This window comes from Melanerpes formicivorus, unplaced genomic scaffold, assembly GCF_026170545.1.
Source record: "Melanerpes formicivorus ecotype bairdi unplaced genomic scaffold, bMelFor1.0.p_v2 SCAF_4, whole genome shotgun sequence".
NCBI classification, from domain to species: Eukaryota; Metazoa; Chordata; class Aves; order Piciformes; family Picidae; genus Melanerpes; species Melanerpes formicivorus.
The window spans coordinates 16,359,345-16,381,877 of NW_027142356.1; the positions used below are offsets into that span (position 1 = coordinate 16,359,345).

General features: G+C 41.1%; 1 protein-coding gene across 3 annotated transcripts in view; it reads right to left on the minus strand.

Moving 5' to 3' along the window:
* GALNT7 (polypeptide N-acetylgalactosaminyltransferase 7) overlaps positions 1-22,533 on the minus strand; it is a 67,660-nt gene that overhangs the window by 31,425 nt on the left and 13,702 nt on the right. For all 3 annotated transcript variants that reach the window (XM_068137078.1, XM_068137077.1, XM_068137079.1), the window contains exon 2: positions 2,838-3,292. In XM_068137078.1, coding sequence (XP_067993179.1) covers positions 2,838-3,292 — 455 coding nt within the window. The remainder of the gene's footprint in view (positions 1-2,837; positions 3,293-22,533) is intronic.

Sequence of the window (22,533 nt, forward strand, 5' to 3'; positions counted from 1 at the left end):
AGTCGAATCTTAACAAAACACAAACGAATCCCACTGTATTACATTTCTTCTCTCTTCTCCCTACAGAAGGGACAAACCTTAAGGCTGTGTGGCTTTTGAGACAAGAGAGACAGTTCTTGCAGTATGATATCATTCCTGCTAGCACCGCCTGGGAAAGCATTTGGCGTACTTCACTGAACAAACCTGACTGATTAGGGTGATGCTTAAAATTTTCTGATCCTTAAAAGGAAGAAAAGGCTGAAAAAGAGGTCTACCTGGATTTGCATGCCTATGAAAAAGTAACCCCATCTGTGCCTGCAAGATCTTCCTCAATTACCAATGCTAAGATACCACTAACCACAAGAGAAAAAAAAAAAAAAAGTGATTATACTGCTTAAACTGCTCTTCAGTAGGATTAAATTGGATGTTGACTAGCCTTATCAACCAAAATGGCTTCTGGACTTTTGAAACAGACCAACAGAAAGAAAATAGAGGGTGCATCCAACAGGGAATCTGCTACCTTTTGCTGCATTTCTTGCCAGTATCAGGAGATGAACAGTAAAGTAGGTCAATACCTGTAAGCACATGGCAATATCAGACAATCTTACACCGCTTCCTCTCCTGCCATTCCCAGAAGACACATGGAAGCTATAAACCTTTAACCTACTTAGGGCAATTGCAAGCATCCCAAGTATTCAGTAACTAAAATACGTGATATGAAGTTGTCTAAAAGATGCTTTTCATTCACATTGCTTTTCATGCTGTTTTGTTTGCTTACTCAGAACACTAAATAATGAAGTAACTTTGATTGGTGCTGCTGGCTTTGACCTCCGGGGAAGTCTTGTCTGTTTTGAGGAAGTCTTGTTTGCTCTGAGGAAACCGTTTCAAAGATTATTTTTTTCTGCTCTGATCAGTCATACAGCTATCCCTCCTATTCCCCAAAGTACACAAAGTGTTCAATTCTTCTTTAGGAATTTCTATTTATTACTTCTGTCCTGAAGAAGAGTAAAAACAAACTCTGAGACTGTGCAAGAAATACTTCAAGAAGCTATAAATGTAGAACTTTCTGGCAGATACATAGTCTCTGATGCCTTCTACCTTGGGGAAGAACAGAGGGTAGGGAGCATTTGAGCTCTGCTGCCAGAGACATATCTATTAGGCTGGGAAAAGGCAGCCCAGTCCCACCTGCACGTAACATGCTACCATTTCTGTTTTGCTGTCCTTGCAGAGTGGAAAGCAGGCATGGAAGCATGCTGCCACCTCCTTCCCCCTCTTTAATGGGGTCAGGGCCAAAGCACACTCTGCTAACATGAACTCCTAACACTAGTTTCACTCACAGTTAATCACAACACCTGATGGGGAAACATTTTTTTCTCTGCGAGTTTCCTTAGTCCTTTTGCTACCTACAAAAAAGGCCCCAGGGACTATAAATGCTTCAGCAAAAGCAGCAGTGTCTAGTGAATAATCTCCTAAAGGGAAACACTGACCTATGCAGGTTACCCAGATTGTTTCCTTCCCTTGGGAAAAACCTTTTTAGCACAAAGGTCCAACTGCTGACTGCAGCAAAGAAAGGTGAAGTGAAATCCAGGACAGTCAGTGCTTCCTTGTCACTGGCAGCAGACAAACATGGTCCTGTCTTCTGACTGACAGAAAGTGGATACCTTTAGTAAGTCACCCAAGGAACAGGGCATGAAGGATGGGAAACACTGCATTCTGTGCACTTAGATCACTTTCGATGAGTACACACCAGGTAGTAAAACCAAGCAGCTGTATGTGCACATGCACACCCACAGCCTGCCAGTTCTCCACCACCTCATAAAATGGAAAAGTACCCACAGCAGAGCCTCAGTAACCAGTCAGTGACCACAAAAACAGATCAGCTGCCACAACTGGAAACATACAGCCCAGAGGTTGGTACCCAACCCAGGAATTGGCACCTCCTCATTACTGGGGCTGAGGGGGAAGCAAAACAGGCAAACATCTAAATTCATACCTAACTTCACATACCCTCTCCTTCAAATGCCAAAAACCTCGCCCAACAAAAAAAGACACAACCAAACCCAACAAACCAAAAACCCTTGCCAATCAGTTTGGTCACAGGCCTGTCCTCAACATGCGAAACTATATCAAAAGCAGGTTAATCTGAGATTTCGCTCCAGCACACAGCAAAGATCATAAGAAATGGTGTAAACCTGTTATTAATCATTGGGCAAGTGTTGATAATTCCTAGAATTTCCCTACACCAAAGCAGACAACAACCCAGCAAGTAAAAAATGGTGGGTTTTTTTGGTTTGTTTTGTTTTTCCTGACTGTTTCCTTCTTTAGAATAAACACAGTGAGAATTAGCTCCAAACCCCTAAGTTCTACAATTCTGTTAATGCAGCAAAAAGCTGTTTCTTTGTTTCTGTTTTCTCCTGCTATTTAGTTTTAATTTTTAAAGCACTGAGGTGAAGCCAGAACTGAATAAACTAACTAATACAGGAATTTCTGCAGAAAATAATAAAGAAAACAATAATTTCTTTAAAACAAATCTTAAGAAGTTATTGATTAAGAAAAGAAGATATGACTGAAGACTGTGGCTGGACCTGGAATAAGCAAATACATGCAATAAGAGAGTATAACAGATGACTTCAGAAATAAATCAATACAGAGGAAGTATTCACAAATCATTGCAGCAGCGTTAAAAATAATATATGGAAACATATTGCATAGTACAGCACTCTCACCTGTCAGGACAAGAAGCATTAAGTATTTAGCCTAATTAATTATATTATTTTAAACAGCAATTAAAATCAATGCAAAGAAAATAATTAATTCCCATAAAAACAGAACTCAAAGAAAACAAAAAGTTTGCTTACTCTTCTTGACGTAAGTCATTAACGCTTCGATCTAGTGAGATCATATCGCTTGCCACCATATTAAACCCAAACTCTTTAATGCTGGCTTGAATGGATTCTTTGTATTCTGGTCCTAAAACATATGGCTTTGCTTCCTCTCCAGGGCCACCAACAACTCCATGAGGCTCAGGCTCTTTGGGTTCAAAATTACCAAGGACTCCAGGTCGCAAAACAGGATCTCGGTATACAAATGTCTGAGGCTTAAATGTGAGATACTGCCTGTGGATGATGTTTTGCTGTTTGTTATCACCACCACCGTGATTTAGTTCATTTTTGGCCTTATTTTTCCTTCGAATAGATTCCAAGTCCACTTCCACACCTTCAACATGAGGCCAAGGTACCACAGGTTTGAACTTCTCATTTCCCAGTCCATGGTCTCCTTTGTTTGGCAAGGGTCTGTTGATTTCTTTGTCATCCTGTATATACATACAGAGAAATGAATAGAATTAACCAGGTTGGAAAAGACCTTCGAGATCATCAAGTCCAACCTCTCATCCAACACCGTCTAATCAACTAAACTATGGCACCAAGTGTCTCATCCAATCACTTCTTAAACATCTCCAGTGATGGTGACTCCACCACCTCCCCAGGCAGCCCATTTCAATGGGCAATCACTCTCTCTGTGTAGAACTTCTTCCTAACATCCAGCCTAAACCTCCCGTGGTGCAGCTTGAGACTGTCTCCTCTTGTTCTGTTGGTGGTTGCCTGGGAGAAGAGACCAACCCCTACCTGGCTACAACCTCCCTTCAGGTAGTTGCAGACAGCAATAAAGTCTCCTCTGAGTCTCCTCTTCTCTAGGCTCAGCAACCCCAGCTCCCTCAGCCTCTCCTCATAGGGCGCGTGCTCCAAACCCTTCATCAGCTTTGTTGCCCTTCTCTAGACACATTCCAGCAACTCAACATCTTTCCTAAACTGAGGGGCCCAGAACTGGACACAGTACTCAAGGTGTGGCCTGACCAGTGCTGAGTACAGGGGCAGTGCTTCTGCTGGCCAGGATGCCATTGGCCTTCTTGGCCATTTGGGCACACTGCAGGCTCATGTTCAGCCTACTATCAACCAGTACCCCCAGGTCCCTTTCTGCCTGGCCACTCTGACCCCAGCCTGTAGCACTGCATGGGGTTGTTGTGGCCAATGTGTAGAACCCAGCACTTAGATGTGTTAAATCTCATGCCGTTGGACTCTGCCCATCTGTCCATCCTGTCAAGGTCTCTCTGCAGAGCTCAGGAGATCATATAAATTGATGACCCCTTATTTATTTAAATCTAGTATCTTAATGCATTGAGAGTTGGTACTAAATAGAGGTTAACCCATAGGTAGAAAACTCTTGAGAGGCTCAATGAATACCTTTTATGAAAGCAAGTGGCTGCTGAGAACATCACCAGCCACTATCGACACTTACCTTGGTGAGTAGATCCTGGAAATGGCTTAACAGCCAAAGCATTCCCAAAGTGCAAATAGCCATGTAGGACATGTTAACTTGAACACAGTTCTGGCTGCACATCAAACCAACGTGCAGATAGTACTGACAGAGCATTTCATAAAGGAGAGGGTGGTACGGAGGCAGACAACACCACAATAAAAAGCACAGAGTCCTTGGGGCCACTCATGGATATAGGGTATTTCTGAGCTGCTGAGACATCTGCAGAGTATCAGTGCTTGCTTGATACAACCTCAACATGCTCCTACGCTGGGAAGACTGCTGTGACTATGTGTAATCTGGTATGCACATCTGTAGCAGCCTCAAGCTACATCTAATCCCTACCCTTCACTCCCGAGTTGCTCACATCAAGCATTACTTCCATTGCTACAACAGCAGCACCATTAATTTAGAGCCATAAGGCAAGCTGAAGGCACTGGGGACAGGCAAAGATGAGATGCAGCCCTGATCTGATCTGCTGCACAGCTACACAGACAGACCCAGCTGAGGAAGCAGTGCTGGGTCTGAAAAGAGGTACTACAATCACTAAGACTTGCATCTCCTACATCCTTGTTTAACTTCATTTTTACTGCACTCCCCACTGCCTCCTTACCAAGAGATAGGAAGCTATCATGAAGAGAGGCTGGGATTTTCAGTGATCAACAAGGCTGGCAGGGTTAGAGCAATGGTGGGAAATTTTGGAAGGAACTGGAGAGAAAGTTTCTGAAGTGACTTGAGCATGAAGCTTCCAGAGCACAACAGCTCCACTTGTGAATGCTTCCCAGAACATACAGTCACTGCTTTTTCCAATCACAATGTTAGGGGTGGGAAGAGATGTCTGGAAATTATCTAGTTCATCCCTACTGCTAAAGCAAGTTCACCTAGAGCAGGATGCACAGAAGAAACAGGCAAGCACTGCTGAAATTTCTTGTTTCCTGCTAAAATTATGCATTTGTAAACAGGACACATCAGAGAATGGTTTGGGCTGGAAGAGCCTGTAAAGATCCTCCAGTTCTAATGCCACTGCCATGGGCAGGGACTTCTTCCACTAGATCAGGTTGCTCAAAGCCCCGTCCAACCTAGCCTTGAACACTTCCAGAGTAACACTTCTCTGGGTAACCTGTTCCAGTGCCTCATTGCCCTCACAGTGATGAATTTCTTCCTGGTGTCTAATCTAAATCTACCCTCTTTCAGATTAAAAACATTACGCCTCATCCTATCACTGCGTGCGCTTGTACAAAGTCCCTCTCCATCTTTCTCATACTCCATCTTTAGGTACTAGAAGGCTGCTATAACATCTCCTCAAAGCCTTTTCTTCTCCAGGCTGAACAACCCCAGCACTCCTAGCCTGTCCTCACAGGGCACATGCTCCTGTTCACTGATCACTTTTGTGGTCCTCCTTAGGATGTGATTGAGTAGGTCCACATCCTCCTTCTTATGCTGAAGGCCCCAGGAAGCAGAATGGGGTGTGGGGAAAGAATCCCCTCCCTCACTCTGTTACCTACACTTCTTTTGATGCAGCCCAGGATATAATTTGCTTCCTGAAGCCATGTAACAGCTTTTTAGATATTAGATCATACTGAAATCTACAGAGAACAATATGCACATTTTTAGCAACATTTCACTGTCTGTTCATGAATATAGAATCAAGCACAAAAACTGCAATGAGAAGGATGTCACCTATTCAGGAGGCAGGTTCAGCTTCACAGTTATATGAGGTTTCTTAGTGGCTCCTCTGTAAAATCCCCAGTTTCTCTAGAAAACCTGTTCCAGCTGCTTGACCAGTCTCACGGTGAAGTTATTTTTTTCTGCATACTTCAGTAGAAGTGTCTCATGCTGCATCTTGTGATAACTGCCTCTTGTCCTTTCAGTGTGCACCCTTCAGAAGAGTTTATTTTCATTTTCTCTGTATCCTCACTTTTGAGGGTGAAAAGATGCAACTGGCTTCCACATTAGACTTTTCTCCAGCCAAACCAAGCTAAACTCCTCTACCTGTGTCAATCTATGACGAATTTGTCGTGTGCTACAGGCCTCTAACCTACTTTGAAAGTCTTTGCTATGTCCTTACCATTGGTTAATATCTCTCCTGTGCTGGACAGTGCAGAAGGAGAAACCAGGCACAGGGCTAGAGATGCAGGCTTGTTCATGCTATGCTCTTGAGAAACACAACATGTCCCTTTGCATGGTGACTAAGCTCTTCCTAGTATGCTGCAGTTTGTCTTTACTGCAGCAAGGGCACAATGCTGACTCATGTCCATGTCTAACTAAACCACATAATACTCACTACTACATTACAGTAGTTTTGTCATATATAATTCTGCATAATAAATTAAGAAAAATCCAGTATAGAAAGTGTAGGTTAGCATCATAACAATAGGAGCCAGACTGGCTCAAATTCAAAATAGTAAGAGTTAATTCAAGAAACTTAAGACTTCTCTGGTTGTTTTAGTTTAAACAGGAAAGATGTACAAATGCAGAAGTGCTGCAGTATTCTGTTCTTATATGACCTTTTTTTGAGGAACTCAAAAATAAGTGTGAGAAAGAGAAGGATAAAGGCATGTGAAAAAGGAACATTTTGCAAGGAGGCAGAAGGCTGTCATAGACCTAAGCAAAACCCTATAAGGACTTCTGAAGATGGCATCATCTCACACTTACCCTAGAAATCAAATGGACAGCTTTGCCACTCAACTGTCATAACACTGCTGAGCACTCAGTTCTTACCAACTTGCATCTAATTCCTCTCTGAATGCATAAGCAGCTATAAAAGCCAACAAAATGATGGGCATCATCAGGAAAGACACTTAGAGATCATAATTTTGACTGCATAAGACTTTTGAAGCATTCGCGTCTGCACCAATTCTGATTCCTGGTCTCTACATCTCAAAATGAATTAGAGAATCATAGAATGATAAAATGGTTTGGGCTGGAAGAAACCATAAGAAGATCATCTAGTTACAACCCCCTGCCTTGGGCAGAGGTATCTCCTACTTGGTCAAGTTGTTTAATCATTGAATCTTAAATCTTTTCCAACTGAAAAAAATTCCAAGATTGAGTCCAACCATTACCTAACTCTACTAAGCCTGGTGCTAAACCACATCCCTTTAGTGCCACACCTCTGTGTCTTTTAAACACCCACAGGCATGGTGATTCAACCACCTTCTGGAGAAGCCTATTCTAATGTTTGATAACCTTTTCAGAGAAGTTTCTTCTAATACTCAATCTAAACTTCCTCTGGTCCCCCCAATTAAATCCATGTCTTTCCAATTTAGAGACCAGATTGTCCTGGGAGACACACAAGTCGAGGTAGAGGGCCTAAGCTGCTCTTCCCTTGTCTATCAACAACCTTGTCATAGAAGGCCACCAAATCTGTCAGACATGATTTGCAAGGCCTTGGTGAAGCCATTTGACTGTCACCTATCACCTCCCTGTTTTTCATGTGCCTTAGAGTTTCCAGGAGAATCTGCTTCCTGACTTTGTGGGGCCCAGAAGTGAGACCAGCCTGTCTGTAGTTCCCTGTGTCCTCCTTTTTAAAATTTTAAAAAATAAGGCTTATGTTTCCTTTTTCCAGTCAGTGAGAACTGCACCATATTGCCATGACTTTTTATATATGATGGGAAGCAGGTTGGCAACTTCAACTGCTAGCTCCCTCAGGACCCATGAATAGTACAGAGCAGGACAATCAGAATGAAGAAGGTAGAATGGTGCCTTGACTTTAGAGATACAGAATCATAGAATGGTTTGGGTTGGAAGGGACCTCCAAAGGCCATCTACTCCAACCCCTCCGCAGTGAGCAGGGGCATCCTCAATTAGATCAGGTTGCCCAAAGCCCTGTCAAGCCTCACCTTGAGTATCTCCAGGGATGGGGCCTCAACCACCTGGGCAACCTGTTCCAGTGTTCCACTACCCTCATGGTAAAGAACTGGTTCCCAACACCCAATCTAAATCTGCTCTTCCCTAGTTTGAATCCACTGACCCTATCTTAGCGCTACAGGCCTTTGTAAACAGTTTCTCCACATCCTTCCTGTAGGCTCGCTTCAGGTACTGGAAGGTTGCTGCCAGGTCTCCCCAGAGACTCCTCTCTTCCAGGCTGAACAGCTCCAGCTCCCTCAGCCTGTCTTTATAGCAGAGGTGCTCCAACCCCCTGATCATTTTTGTGGCCCTCCTCTGGACTCACACCATCAGCTCTGCATCCTTCTCATATTAAGGGCTCCAGACCTGGATGCAGTACTCCAAGTGAGGTCTCACCATAGCAGAGAGGCAGAATCACCGCTCTGGATCTGCTGGTTCTGCATCTTTTGATGTGACCTAGGATGTAATTTGCCTGCTCATGTCCAGCTTTTCATCCATCAGCACCCACAAGTCCTTTTCCACAAGACTGCTTCCTATCACCTCACCCCCTACTCTGTATTGATAGTGAGGATTGTTATGGCACAGATGCAGAACCCTGCACTTGCTCTTGTTGAACCTCATGAGGTTCACCTGGGCCCACCTCTCCAGCATGTCCAGGTCCCTCTGGATGATGTCCCATCCCTCAAGTGTATTGACAGTACCACTCAGCTTGGTGTCACCTGCAGATTTGCTGATGGTGCACTCAATCCCACTATGTCATTGATAAAAAAATATTAAACAGTACAGGTCCCAGTATGGACCCCTGATGGACACCACCTGTTACTGCTCTCCATCTGGACTTCAAGCCATTGAGCACTACCCTCTGGATGTGACCATCCAGCCAATTCCTTATCCACTGAACAGTCTACCCCCCAAATTTGTATCTCTCCAACTTGGCAAGTAAGATGTCATGGGGAACCATGTCAAAGGTAAGAAAGGCTGGCTCTTCATCATAAAGTTTTGCAGTTTGGAGATGTGATGGCTGAGGGGTATACAACTGGAGTTTACAAAGTCATGGAGGTGATGGGTAAATTGGATGTAAATCCACTGTTTACCCAAAATACAAGAACTAGAAGCAGTTGACAAAATTTGCTAGAACAATCAAAAAAGCCTTCTTTGCACAGCAATCTCCTGGAATATGCTGTACAGGCGGCTGTGAAGAGAAATTGTACAAACAGCTGAACAAGGGATGAGACGGTATGATGGATGACAGGTCCATAAGTGGACTGTGAAAGGGTTGGGCAGGGAGGTACCTTCTAAAATCTCCAATTCTACAGCTGTTGAATCCCAAGAGAGACATAAGAAAGCAGACAGGTTTACCTGCCATGCTTGGACACCATCCTGGATCACTAGGTTCAAGCAGGCAAGAATTTCATTTGTTCCTGATATGACATTAAATATCCTTTCACTCCAATTCCACCATGTGTAAAACTGTTACGAGCTTCCACTTAGCCAGTTCTTCAACTGAAACGCAACACTTCTCCGAGTAATTTATTTTGCTGTCACCAGAATGATGACTTATCTGGTATTACATTTAGCCTCATTACAGCCGTTATGCACAATTTGCATTATAATGCATTTATTTGCTGTTCCTTTCCAGATATAAAACATATTCCATTTTTGCAGGCCTAGGAAAATATTGCATAAACCAAGAAAATTATACACAACGACAGAACACGCTCCTTCAACTCTTTCCTCCAATTCCTACGTATCTAGGAGCCCTGCAGGGTTCACCCCTGCAGGAAGCTCATCACCACACAGCTGCTCACTCCTTCCTCCCCAGCCAAGGTCACAGAACTAAACACAGCATCAGCATTTTTATGGGCATTGGAAAGAAAAAAAAAAAAGAAAGAAAAAGAGGAATTACACCAGTGTTTCAGTGCGTGGTGCAAACCACAGTTCCTGGAGGTCATCTGTTTCTTGAGATGTAACACAAAGATTTTCCAAATACTGACTGGATGTTTTGTCACAAACAAATGAACTATTTCAGTCATCATATAAGCCACAATGCCTTCATTAGGACTAGAGCTTCTTCCCTTTTATGAGTTATGGCCTCCCTCTCCCCATTTTTTAATAAAATAATTTAATGACATCAAAAAACCTGAAATACTTTTAAAAATGTGTGTCTCGTTGATTAGCAGTTTGGCTCAGCTAAAAATAAAGTATTTCACCTGTGTAACAATGACAGCCAAACAAAAAGCCCTCAAAACAAACAACAAAAACTTTTCTGAAGTGGAAAAAAACATGACAGAACTATTTGAAAAACTTTGTAAGAGTCAAATCAATGACAAAAAGGTGAAGAAAGGGCTTGGAAGAAGTGAGTACAATATACAGAGGCACTGCACTTCTAGATAACCAAACAAAAATGGGGACAGAAGCAAAATACCTGTGAATTCTCCCACATATGAAGACAAACAACAATAAAATCTCATTACAGCTTGATGTAGGACACATAGTATGCTGCTTACATATAGTGAATCAATGGGTTTTTTCCCCACAGATCATTGTGTTTTTCCATAGGGCTACACCTAGGTTTTCCAGCCAACTTTTCCAGCTTCAGTTCAGTGCATGCTGCTTTATTTTTTTAATACTATTTTTACTCCTCAGGGGATCGCATATGAGTCACTGTAATAGGCGTTTCAAAAACAGTGAGATGATACAAATGCAGTCAGTCTCTGACTTGTATAAAACAAGTACACATTCAGGGTATTTCTTTTTTCTTGCAAATTAGGTTCTTCCTTTTTTTGCAAGAGAGGAATGCAATTAAAGGTACAAAGAACATAACAGTATCCCTTCAGATATATGTTTCTGAATTACAGAAACTAAAATCTGGGAAAGGTCTGCAAGAATGGCCAACTAGTAGGAGAGCTGGAGCAGAGTTGTGGCTGGTTTATAAAACTACAAATTTAGAAGTTGCATAATCTGCTTTTCTTCAGCCAGCCAGTTCAAAACTGGCAACTCCCTATGAACTAACATCTGAAGTACAAACTGATGTTAAAATAGGTGAATTTGCTTAATTTTAAGATGAAGGATTATCATATTGAAAAAGGTTTGCTAATTCAAGCAGTATCTATAAAAGCAACTTGCTCATCTAGACAAAAATCAGCAACATACAAAAAAAATGAAGGAGAGAATAATTAACTAGATCCAGAAGTATTTTCATTACCCAAGGACACAAAAGGAAATTAAAACCCTAACACTCTCAGAATATATATGTTCATAACCAGCTGATTAAACACAGAGATTGAGTGTTGCAATATTTTAGTGTTTCTCATGAAAAACTGATAAAATTTAGTATTTTAGTAACCTAGGAGGCCAATTCCTACATAGTTCTATTTCATCTAGTATACCTTTCTTAACTCTTGGCTGCATCTCTGCTACTGCACTTACCATGAAAGGCAAGTACAATGTACGTTCGTCTACCATATGGAAGGCTTCAAGGACTTTTAACTGAGGATTAATCAATAGCTCTCAAAGCTCCCCTGATGCAAGTCCCTCTTCTGTGCAAAAAAAGAAGCACTTAGAATAGAGCCTCTGTCACAGATACTCTGAAGATCACACAGCTATCAGTTTAGCAAGAATAGACAGTATTTTGCTTTGTTTGCCTAATGTAAAGCAGCTACCCTGCTAGTTTATCAAAGAGGCCACTTGAGAAATTACAGAGCCCAAGATTTTAAATTACTGGAGTAAATAGGAGAGAGTTGTTTTAATTTATTCCGTTACTCATTTAAAACAACACCAACACCACAATAAAAAAGTAAAAGGACTACAAGCTGAATCCACAGATTTCATTATTGATTAGGCTTTATGCTAGGAAGATATTAACATAATGCCTGTTCTCAGCCAAGCTTCTAGCATGATCTACCAGCTAATGAGAGAATAAAAAAAAACCTCAATAGGTAACATATTTTGGTTTGTTTTGAATCATTATGTGTGTGTCTTAATTACCAGGTTACAGTTCAGGGCATAGAAAGGAAAAATAAAATGCGACACCAAATGACTTAGTTCTCAGCTATTTTTATTACACATAATAGAAAAAGCACCTCACCACACTCTCATGACCAAAGAAAATGGAAGACTTTTTGTATACAGGATCAAACACAGAGAAAATGGAAAATCAACACATCCAACGTTATTTCTGAATAGATTTCACTATAGATACCCACTAATTTCAGAATAAATGAGCAAGGACTCCCACTGCCGCAACACAATTGGCTGACTGTCAAAGGACCCCATCCATAGCTTCCATTTCCACCACCTGTGATTCCACCATCTCCATTCAATCCATTAGAAGTTCTAGCTACTGCCCAGCTGCAGAGGTGGACACGATGTAAACCTCTTCATAATCATGACAATTTTTGCACAAGAATAGTCTGTTTTAAGCCCCATGTGCAGCACTGCCTTAAAGTTATACTTTGCAAAACCTTCCATCAATTTCATCACAACTTGTTAGTTTTGGTAGACAGAGCTGTCTGTAGTTTTGTACTGATAAACATTACTGTGATGGCATCTCCAAAGAGCATCAACCATTGCATTTAAATTAAGTAGTCCTGTTGCAATATTATCTTTCCCTTGCAAGAATTCTTGAGCTAATGATGCTCCTGTCATCCTCTTTGGCCCTGCTGTGCACTTAAACTCCTGCAAAGCAATGCAATCCTGTCACAAGTGCTGTTTCAGCTTGAACTACTTTACTCCCTGCCCTTGCTCCTACACTCCCTTTTCTGATATCCCTGCTCCCCCACAAACTCCTGCTGTACATGTCCCTCCTCCTGGAGGAGCCTAGGTCTTTGTGGTGGGTTGAAAATTTTCCCCAACACTAAATTTGCCACTCCAGCTCAGTTGGGAGCAAATGAAAGCTGTATTTACAAGCAAAACTACAATCTACAATGGAATGCAATGAATACGTACAAAATATACAGTATTTACAGATATTTACAATTAATAAACAGCACAAGAACCCCCCTGGTCAAAGACCAGCGGAAGCTACTAGCTTCTCCCTCCTTGCCTTCCCCCTTACCCCCCTGTACAAAAGGGAGAAGAGAAAGGAGCAGAGAATTTAGACTTAACCAAAACAATGCAGCCAAGGTCAAGCAGAAGTGAGTTAGTATCTCTCCCAGAGTGAAGAATAGTGAAGAGAAGAGAAATTGTTTTGGTACAACTAGTTTTAGTCCCTTATCTCCTCCAATGGGATTGTTTAGAACTATCATTATTTTCCTTTTTACACCCAATAGTGATTTATTTACATTTTACTACTTTTCTGCTCAAGATCTGTGAAAAATTTTAAAGGCATAGCTTAAAACTATCACAGTCTTCTACATATGTAACAGTCATGCTCACATGCATCTGGTCCAGAATAAATGAATATCTCTACTTTGCAAAATTCAGTTACCTTCATCAAAAGAAGAGACTACGCAGGAAACCTGGACAGACTGCCTCATACCACACCTCATCTCTTACTGAGTATGTTGCTGGCCACCCACAACTTACAATCTTCTCTGTCTCTCTCACAGAGAAATGAGATTTGAGAGTACAAAAACGACAGGGAAAACAAGGCCTGTACCTGACCTATCTCAGGTGATGCCTGCTTAGGTGAGGTGCAGTATTTCCTGAATTCCTGTGTGACAGGCAGTTTTACAATTAGACTCTGCTTGTAAGTAAAGACACTAAATGCTTCAGAACAAATCACTGTCAAAACCAGCAGCCTTTTATTGCCCTCATTTCTATTGGCATTCAGTGTTTGGGGAATATTGAAACAGCTGTTAAACCTTCCAATTTGCCTGTCTTGTTGCCTGAGAGTCAAATCTTAATCAGCTTCTATGAATCCCATCTTTCCATTACTGGTACTGTCATAGTTTATTGTCCCATACTTCCCCTGGTCCTGTCTGTAGTCCCAACAGTCAAGATGCATTAAGTCTTGTCAGAGATCTACTTCACACAAAGCCTCTACTTAAGAGATACCTGAGAACTTTGTGGAGGTAATCGCAAACAATGTACCTCTCCTTCCAGCTCTGGAGAGCACCACGTAGTCTAGGATAGTAATTAAGGAGATCTAAAATAGGGAGACTCAGATAAATACCTGAACAAACAGTTATGAACTGTCAACTGCTTCATTTGTAACTTAAGGCTTGTTTTAAAGCAAGCAAAATAGCACCTTGTCATTAAGATTGAAATAATTTTCAAGTAACACAAGTGTTCTTAAACTGAATCATAAATGAAGCTCCTGTATTACCCAAGGTGATGTCCTATTTCAACCTCTCCTATGTTCTAGAAATGGAAAGATGCTGGCACGATAGGAAAAAAAACCACATGTCATGTACTGCAGAATAATAATGTTTTTAGAGGACATTGGATAAAACAGAAGTGTGATCCAGAGCCTCCTAGATCCTCTCCTTACAGACAGCACACTGAAGATGACAGAAGGGCTTTTAAACTCAGAACAGTAAGAATCAAATTACAAGAAGAAAACATTTTCAGTAGGAGAAAGGCAAAGCAATCAAGTGGGAGAGAACATAAATAAAAGAGCATGAAAGTAAGCATCTCCCCACACATTGGATCTTTTCTGGGTTTGTATTTTTTTGTTGTTGTTTCTAGTTAATTTAGTGTCTTTCTCTGTTGCATCCAAGTGCAGTTTTGCTGGTCCCCAAGAAACTAGAGACCACAAGAGTCACTTTCCTTGATTGCCATGAAGGTTGCCTGCACTGAACACAGACCACTCTTCTTAATGGATCATGACATAAATGAAGAAAAGCCAGATGTACACCATACAAAGTCAGTCAGTTTAGGTTAAGCACTTAAGACTGGTCTAATAAACCAGCACCTGACCCACACACTATGCTTCAACTCTATGAGTCTGCCGTCAACTGCTTTTCAAATGCCCACAACCTTCCTCCTTTCTCTGCACAACAGACAAATTTCTATGTAATGCAATCTACATTGTCATTAGCATATATTTAGCATGGTACTTCAACTGCAAACTTCTGTAAAGCACCATCTCTGGAGGTGTTCAAGAGGGGATTGGGTGTGGTACTTGGTGCCATAGTTTAGTAGTCATGAGGTCTTAGGTGACAGGTTGGACTTGATGATCTTTGAGGACTTTTCCAACCTTCTTGATTCTATGATCCACAGTAATTCATTCATTCTCAAGAGACTGCAGTGACTCAGACCTCCAAAGCCAACAACAGAGCACCTATTTGGTATGTTTATGCTGCTATACCATAGATAAGACTCCACTCAAATATTAAAAAAAAAACAATTCAAAATTAAAAATTGTATGCTGGCTGCCTCACGCAATTCAGCCATTTAAAATACTTTGTTGTAATTTACTTCTTCAGAACACTTACCATAACAGCCCCAGCTCCAAGAAGAGGCCAAAGAACAAGGAGAGCACGAAGCCCTGGGTCACTGCTACCACTCTGCTGCAGCACCAGGGAGAACAATTGTCCCAGGCAGACAAAGTCCACCAGACAGTGACCTTCATTTTTCCAAAACAAAATTCAGTTTCTTGTTTAGTCTTGAGAGCAGAATCTCTAAGGACCTTATTGCTTTCAGTTTCCTTTCTTTTCCTGAAGCAACTCTCCACTTGAAGTCTTGGGAGATGTCAAGTTGCATCTACTCACTGGAAGGACAACACTTACTGCCTAGAAGTTAAACCTTGTTTTCCCTTAAAAATGTAATGAAAAGAATTCTTGTTCAATTTCTTAACCTGGAGGCAATCCATGGGGTGCCTTGCTGCATGAGAGGTTCAGCAAGGCGACTTGTTGCTTAAGCAAATGTGCCAGCTGCTGCAAGGCATAACAGGAGGAGCAAAGCAGCAGAAGAACAGACACACTTCTAAACAAAAAGTGCAACAAACTGGCTTCTAGGGATGAAGCCAGATTCAGAAATATGTTTAAGCAGATGAAGGCTGTGGGAAGTCTCCAGATGCTCAGAATTCTGTCTGTCTCTAATCAATATTATAATCTCTTATTTCTGTAAACATTTGCTGTTATGTATTTTGTTCAAATGCAACCTTCTGCTATCCTTTTAACTTCTCTCAGATTTTGTTTTGTTTCCAGTGCTTTGATTAAGATGGTGCCATCGCTTACCCTTTTTAGAGAGGCACAATGTAGAAGCAAAAACTTTTTCCAACTCTTTCTCCTAGTAAAAAGCTAAATATTAGGAAACCCTTTTTGAAAAATGGATTGCAGAAACAGAAGGCAGAAACCACAAGATTTCTTTTCTCCCTGTCCCTTGTCCAAGTGATCAGGAGAGCCATACTCACACATGGGTTTGTGGTTTGGAGTGATGCTAAGCTAATTTGTTCAGATTTTGAAAACAGTGCTGAATGGCTCATAAGGGCTTCAGAATAAAGCATTAGATGCTTTTCTCCATCTTCCCAAAGCTCTTCCTGAGAGACATGCTTTTCGATCACATAATACTGAACACTTTCCAACCATAATACAGTTTTCTAATGCAGCCTATTAAACCAAAACAATTTTTTTAACAGAAAGATAGACGAATTTCAAGACAACATCAACAAACCAGAGCAAAGATAAACGTATTTGTTATCACACATTGCCAGTACAATTAATCAGAAGCATACCTGGGCTTATTACAGTTGCTTCATACTAATTTAACTAACACCTTCCTGGCCTATGAAGTTTTTCCCCAGGACACAAGAAAAGAGAAAAGCATATCATAATTAGATAATTATCCATAATTTTTCTCTCTAGATGGATTTTATAAATCCTTGACTGGAAAAAGTATGAGTTTTAAAGCCAAAACGGACAACTGCTTAAGACATCATCTCCATCAGAGCTGACTGCAAGGTAAGACAGAGACTCTGAATTTCAGGTCTTTATTTGTGACTCTCAGGATATTTCTTCCCCTTGCATTGATTTTCCATCTGAGCTTCATTACCTTTCTCTGTATTGCCAATTAGATGATAGCGGAATAGCAGGTTTACTGTTAATAAAGCAAATTAGTAAAACAGTATTCACACAGGAAAATAGGTCCCATGTCTTGGTTTCAATGTCCTCCTTCCCTTGCAGTTCCCTAAAACTATTCAACTTTAAGAGTTGATAAAAAATAAGAGCAAACAATCCTGAATACCTGAAAATAAACAGTGGTGTATTGATGTAGTGACAATTTAGTATACTCTGATCCATGCCGTTTGACTATTGTTACAGCAGTATTCCACTACTGCAACGTGCACATATGCTTTCAAGTGGTTAGCAAAATATTCCAATAGCTTTTTCAATCAAATGGAAGACAGAGAGAAAGCAGTCACAAGAATAAAACACTTCACTGTAACATCCCCATATCACCGAGACCTTCTCTCTGGTACTTTCTCATTTCGCTTCTGCACTCTCTGCTCTTCATCAGCATTGTCTTGTTTTCCATGCCCAGCAGCTGGTCTCATTCAGTCCTACACCTATACTCAAAGCATTGCTGTAACTCCTAAGAACTTTATTCCACAGCCCTTAATGGTTCAGCAATAACAAGCCATCTCCTCATTATGAAACCTCTTCCATGTTTGTTTGTTTGTTTTTCTAGAAAGTTTCACCCTCCAAGGTGAAAGGCTTATAAAACAACATCGCCAATGAGGTTCACTACAAGACTTGTTCTCAATCACTACATTCCAAAATTAAATTAAGTCTGTAACCTTTCTAGCTGAGTCACTGCTCTTTCCATGTTCTGTCTCATTCCAGGAAAATCCTTCACTTTATGCATAAGTTTGAATGAGATCTTAAAACCAGAACTCATGTTTATTCATACAGACATTAAGAGATTCTTAAGGACTTCTATGATGTCTTCTGTCCAGCTTCATTTCCTTTGTTAAAGGAAGGATTATTCTCCTTTTCCTGTGTAGTAGTGTTACATAGTGGACTATGAGGAGGCAAGGCTTTAAGGCTTTTAATTATACTAAGACCAAGCCTCTTTTAGGAATGTTTTCTGTAGACTGGAGAAAGAGATGGATGAAGCTGTTTCTTTTGAAATGAAACAATCAAAACTTAAGTAATCACATTTTAAGCTGTAGAGATAAGCAGGTAAAAACAAGTGTATATTTTGAATTTTAAAAGAGAACAAAGAGTCGCAATTTATAATCTGTAACCTTGCTATTGAAAATATCAACTTCTAGTATTCCCTCCGGGGGAAGAAGTCTCAGAAAGAAACAATAACTACACTCCATCCTCATGTTTCAAGTAGCAGAGGACAGTTTTCTGGTCCTCTCAAAATCAGCTATGAACACTGTACTGGTTAAAAGCCCTCAGAGGAACTCCATCTTTGCTTCTCAATCACCTGAGACAGGTGGATATTTAAAACTCAGGCATTTATTTTATACACCTCAGCAAGTAAATGACATTTACAGTGTAAAAAATCCATTGCTGAAGGACACGCTTGATCAAGAGATGTAGGTTTCTGTGCTGTATCTTGTCTGTCTCAAGTTTTAAAGGCACATACATCAATCTCGCTTCATATTTCTTGCTATTAAGAAGCCATATTAAGAAATATTGTTACCATTCCCAAGCTTTACAACAGTCTGTCTTTTTTTAAAATTGCATTTCACAGTTCAGTCAACCCTACTGCACTGTATGAAAATTACGCATACAGTCTAAAATCTGTTCCTGAAACTTTCATCTGAACTATGGTTTCAGAAATTCAGACTGTTTGCATTATTACTTTCAATACTGACTGACTACATTAGTAAGGGGAAATCACTTGTTATGATCAATTGTGTTCTTTCCTTGACCCTTCAATTCCTGTCTTTTCTATGTAAGATACTAAAGAGAATCTGTGTGGTACTTGCCAATAAATCATAGTATCATAGTATCAGTCAGTGTTGGAATGGAACTACAAGGATCATCTAGTTCCAATCCCCCTGCCATGGGCAGGGACACCCCACACTAGATCAGCCTGGCCAGAGCCTCATCCAGCCTGGTCTTAAACACCTCCAGGGACATGGCCTCAACCACCTCCCTGGACAACCCATTCCAGGACTTCACCACTCTCATGGGGAAGAACTTCCTCCTCACATCCAGCCTGAATCTCCCCACCTCCAGCTTCATCCCATTCCCCCTAGTCCTATCACTACCTGAGATCCTGAGAAGTCCCTCCCCAGCCTTCTTGTAGGCCCCCTTCAGATACTGGAAGGCCACAATGAGGTCACCTCAGAGCCTTCTCTTCTCCAGACTGAACAGCCCCAACTCCTTCAGTCTGTCCTCATAGGAGAGGTGCTCCAGCCCTCTGATCATCCTCGTGGCCCTTCTCTGGACACGTTCCAGCACGTCCATATCCCTCCTGTAATAGGGGCTCCAGAACTGGAGGCAGTACTCCAGGTGGGGTCTCACCAGAGCTGAGTAGAGGGGGAGGATCACCTCCCTTGACCTGCTGGCCACACTTCTCCTGATGCAACCCAGGATCTGATTGGCTTTGTGGGCTGCAAGTACACATTGAGAGCTCATGTTGAGCTTCTCATCCACCAAATTATTTATATTCTACTAAACTGTCAAGAGAAAGTTATTATTTGTCCTAAAAAAAATAAAATAAAATCAACACAATACATAAATCTGATACATAAGATGGAGGAAAAAACATAGTATTTGCAACAATACTAAACTAGTAAGAAACAATTTATGGAACAGATAAATCAAAATTGGTAAACTGACTGTTCCTAGGACAATTACTTGTCTTGTTGTGAAGAGAAAGTGAGTAACAAAATCTGTTCCATAGCTTTGCTTTACAAACATCAAGCGGTGCACAGTTAGGTTCCTTGCTGAGTACAGAGGGATGATCACCTTACTGTTCCTGCTGGCCGCAGCATTTCTAATACAAGCCAGGATGCCAGTGGTACTCTTGGCCACCCAGGCACACTGCTGACTCACATTTAGTCAACCAATATGCCAGTTCTCTCTCCGAGTTGCAGCCTTTCAACCACACATCCCCAAGTCTGTAGCTTACCATGGGGATGCTGTGACTCGGGTGGAGGACCTAGCACTTGACCTTGTTGAACACCACGCAGCTAGCCTTGACCCATCAGTCTAATCTGTCCAGATCCCATTGCAAAGCTTCCCTACCCTCTAGCAGACTGATACAGCTACCCAGCTTGGTGTCATCTGCAAATCTACTGAGGGTGCACTCAGTCCTCTCATCTGGCTCATTGATAAAGATATTACAAGAGGACAGGCCCCAGTACTGAACCCTGGGGAACACCACTAGTGATTGGGAGCCAGACAGATTTAGCTCCATTCATCACCACTCTTTGGGCCTGGACATCCAGCCAGAGTGCACTTATCCAAGGTCTGTGCCATGATTTTCTGGAGGAGAATGCTGTGGGAGACAGTGTCAAAGGCTTCACTAAAGTGCAGGTAGACAACATCCTCAGTACTTTCCACAAGCCCTACATATGTGTATTCCTAGCAAGCTTCTAATGGAGCTGCTAATAACTGCTTTTAATGAAAACTCCACCCTTCTCTCATGGCATCTCAGACAAGATATTAGCAAAGCATAGTTACGTGTCCAGTTCATTAAATGGGTGTTTAAATAGGAACAAAGTTCACGGAATCTAGACCTTTAAGTGCTGGCCCTGCACATTAACTTCTCACAAACACCATTTTGTTAAAGCCTGTCAGAAAATTAATTTCAAAAGCTCTCTGCAGTCCCTTAGAAAGACAGTCTGTTGTCTCTAACAGGGCAAAGACTGGCCAGCAGCTGGAGAAGGACGAGTCCGTAAGGCAGGCTATACTTACACCTGACTGGGGAGAGACAGCACGTCTCAGGAGGCAGAAGTACAAAAGAAGTAGTAGTCAGTATTTTGATCTTCACTATGAGAGAGAAGTTACATGCATGAGCCATGAAGTGCCAGAGAAGGATGAAGTAATAGATGTACCATGACAGGACAGCAAACAATATAAATTTGTTTACTGTACATCAAAACAGAATCAGCAAAGCAAATAAAGAAATCCACAAGGAAGATACTCTAATTGAAATACAGAAGAAATAAAATCCTCTGTGCTTTGCTACCTTTCAATAACCAGCAAAAATATTATCATGAAAATGGTAAGGAAAAGCAATATAGAAGAGCCTCTTAAGAGACAATGCATTTACATGGTTGTCATTGAAGCTGGTATTATTGCTGTCATTAATCAGTCGCTCTGAGGTGCTCTCTTTTTTAAAAAGTTTCTGTACACAAGTGACAACAGCACAACATAAAAGGTATATGCTCTGTTTAAAAATGTCATATGCTAGGAACTCAAAGCAACATTTTCTCAATACATTACCATACAACATAGACTTGGGACAAATCTTTAAAATTAAAATAGAGAAAACCAAACTGAGTCAGGTTCAGTACACTAACACACACAGGAAAAAACAACAAAGTAAAAACCCAAGAAACCCCACTATTTTTTTCTTAAATGACAATCAAACAGTTCTATGGTTTTAAGTCTCATGGCAAATTAAAACTATGAGGGACAGTGATGAGGAGGTGAGTGTGCTCTTTGGTGAAAGTTGTGGAAATATCCAACTGGATTAAAAAAAACCCAACCTTGCATCATGAAAATGGCCAAACAGTGGGACAAGATGGGCAGAGTAGTTGTGCTTTCTTCCTCTTTCGAGGTTTTCAAAGCACAGCTGCACAAAGCCCCAGGCAGCCTCTTTGACCACAATGCTGACCCTGCTTTGAGCTGGAGGCTGGACTAAGGACCTCATCAGGTCCCTTCCAGCTTGAATGAATGATTTTATGCAAGAAATTTGGATAGACTTTTCTGACATTGTTAAAGCTGGAAATTTTTATTTTTCAACTCACTTCAATTAAAAACTATAAAAGCTTTAAAACAGTCTACTCTTCATCTTTCAATTTTCAGTAATCTCAACAGAACATTAACAGCAGAAACTCTGTAGATATCTTTAACAGAGGGTGGCTGAGAGCTACAAGCAGTGAAAGTCACTTTGGACATAGTATTTTACCTGGAAACAGTGTGTTTTCCTTTTGTTTAGTACAACAGTTCCAGTTCTGTAATTCTTGGCAGTATGACAACTGTGGATTTGTAAAAGTAGTCAGATTTATATAAGATGTGGAGGGAAAAAAAATAATCACTTGCCTACTCTTCCTACTGTGTAAAGGAATTCAAGGCTGACTTCCCTGATTTATTTAAAAAGCATAGTTGGGAAGATTTCTAAATGTCAGTACTATGATGCATTACATTGATGTTCATCTTCCCAGGACTGCAGATGTACAGTAAAACCTGAAGGTGATATTTTTCATTTCTGCTGCAAGGTGAACTGTGGAATACCAGGAATACAAATTATAAGATGCACTTAGCCCTTGAGAAAATGAATGAAAACTATATTCTTTAGCTGCTGCAGGTGAGC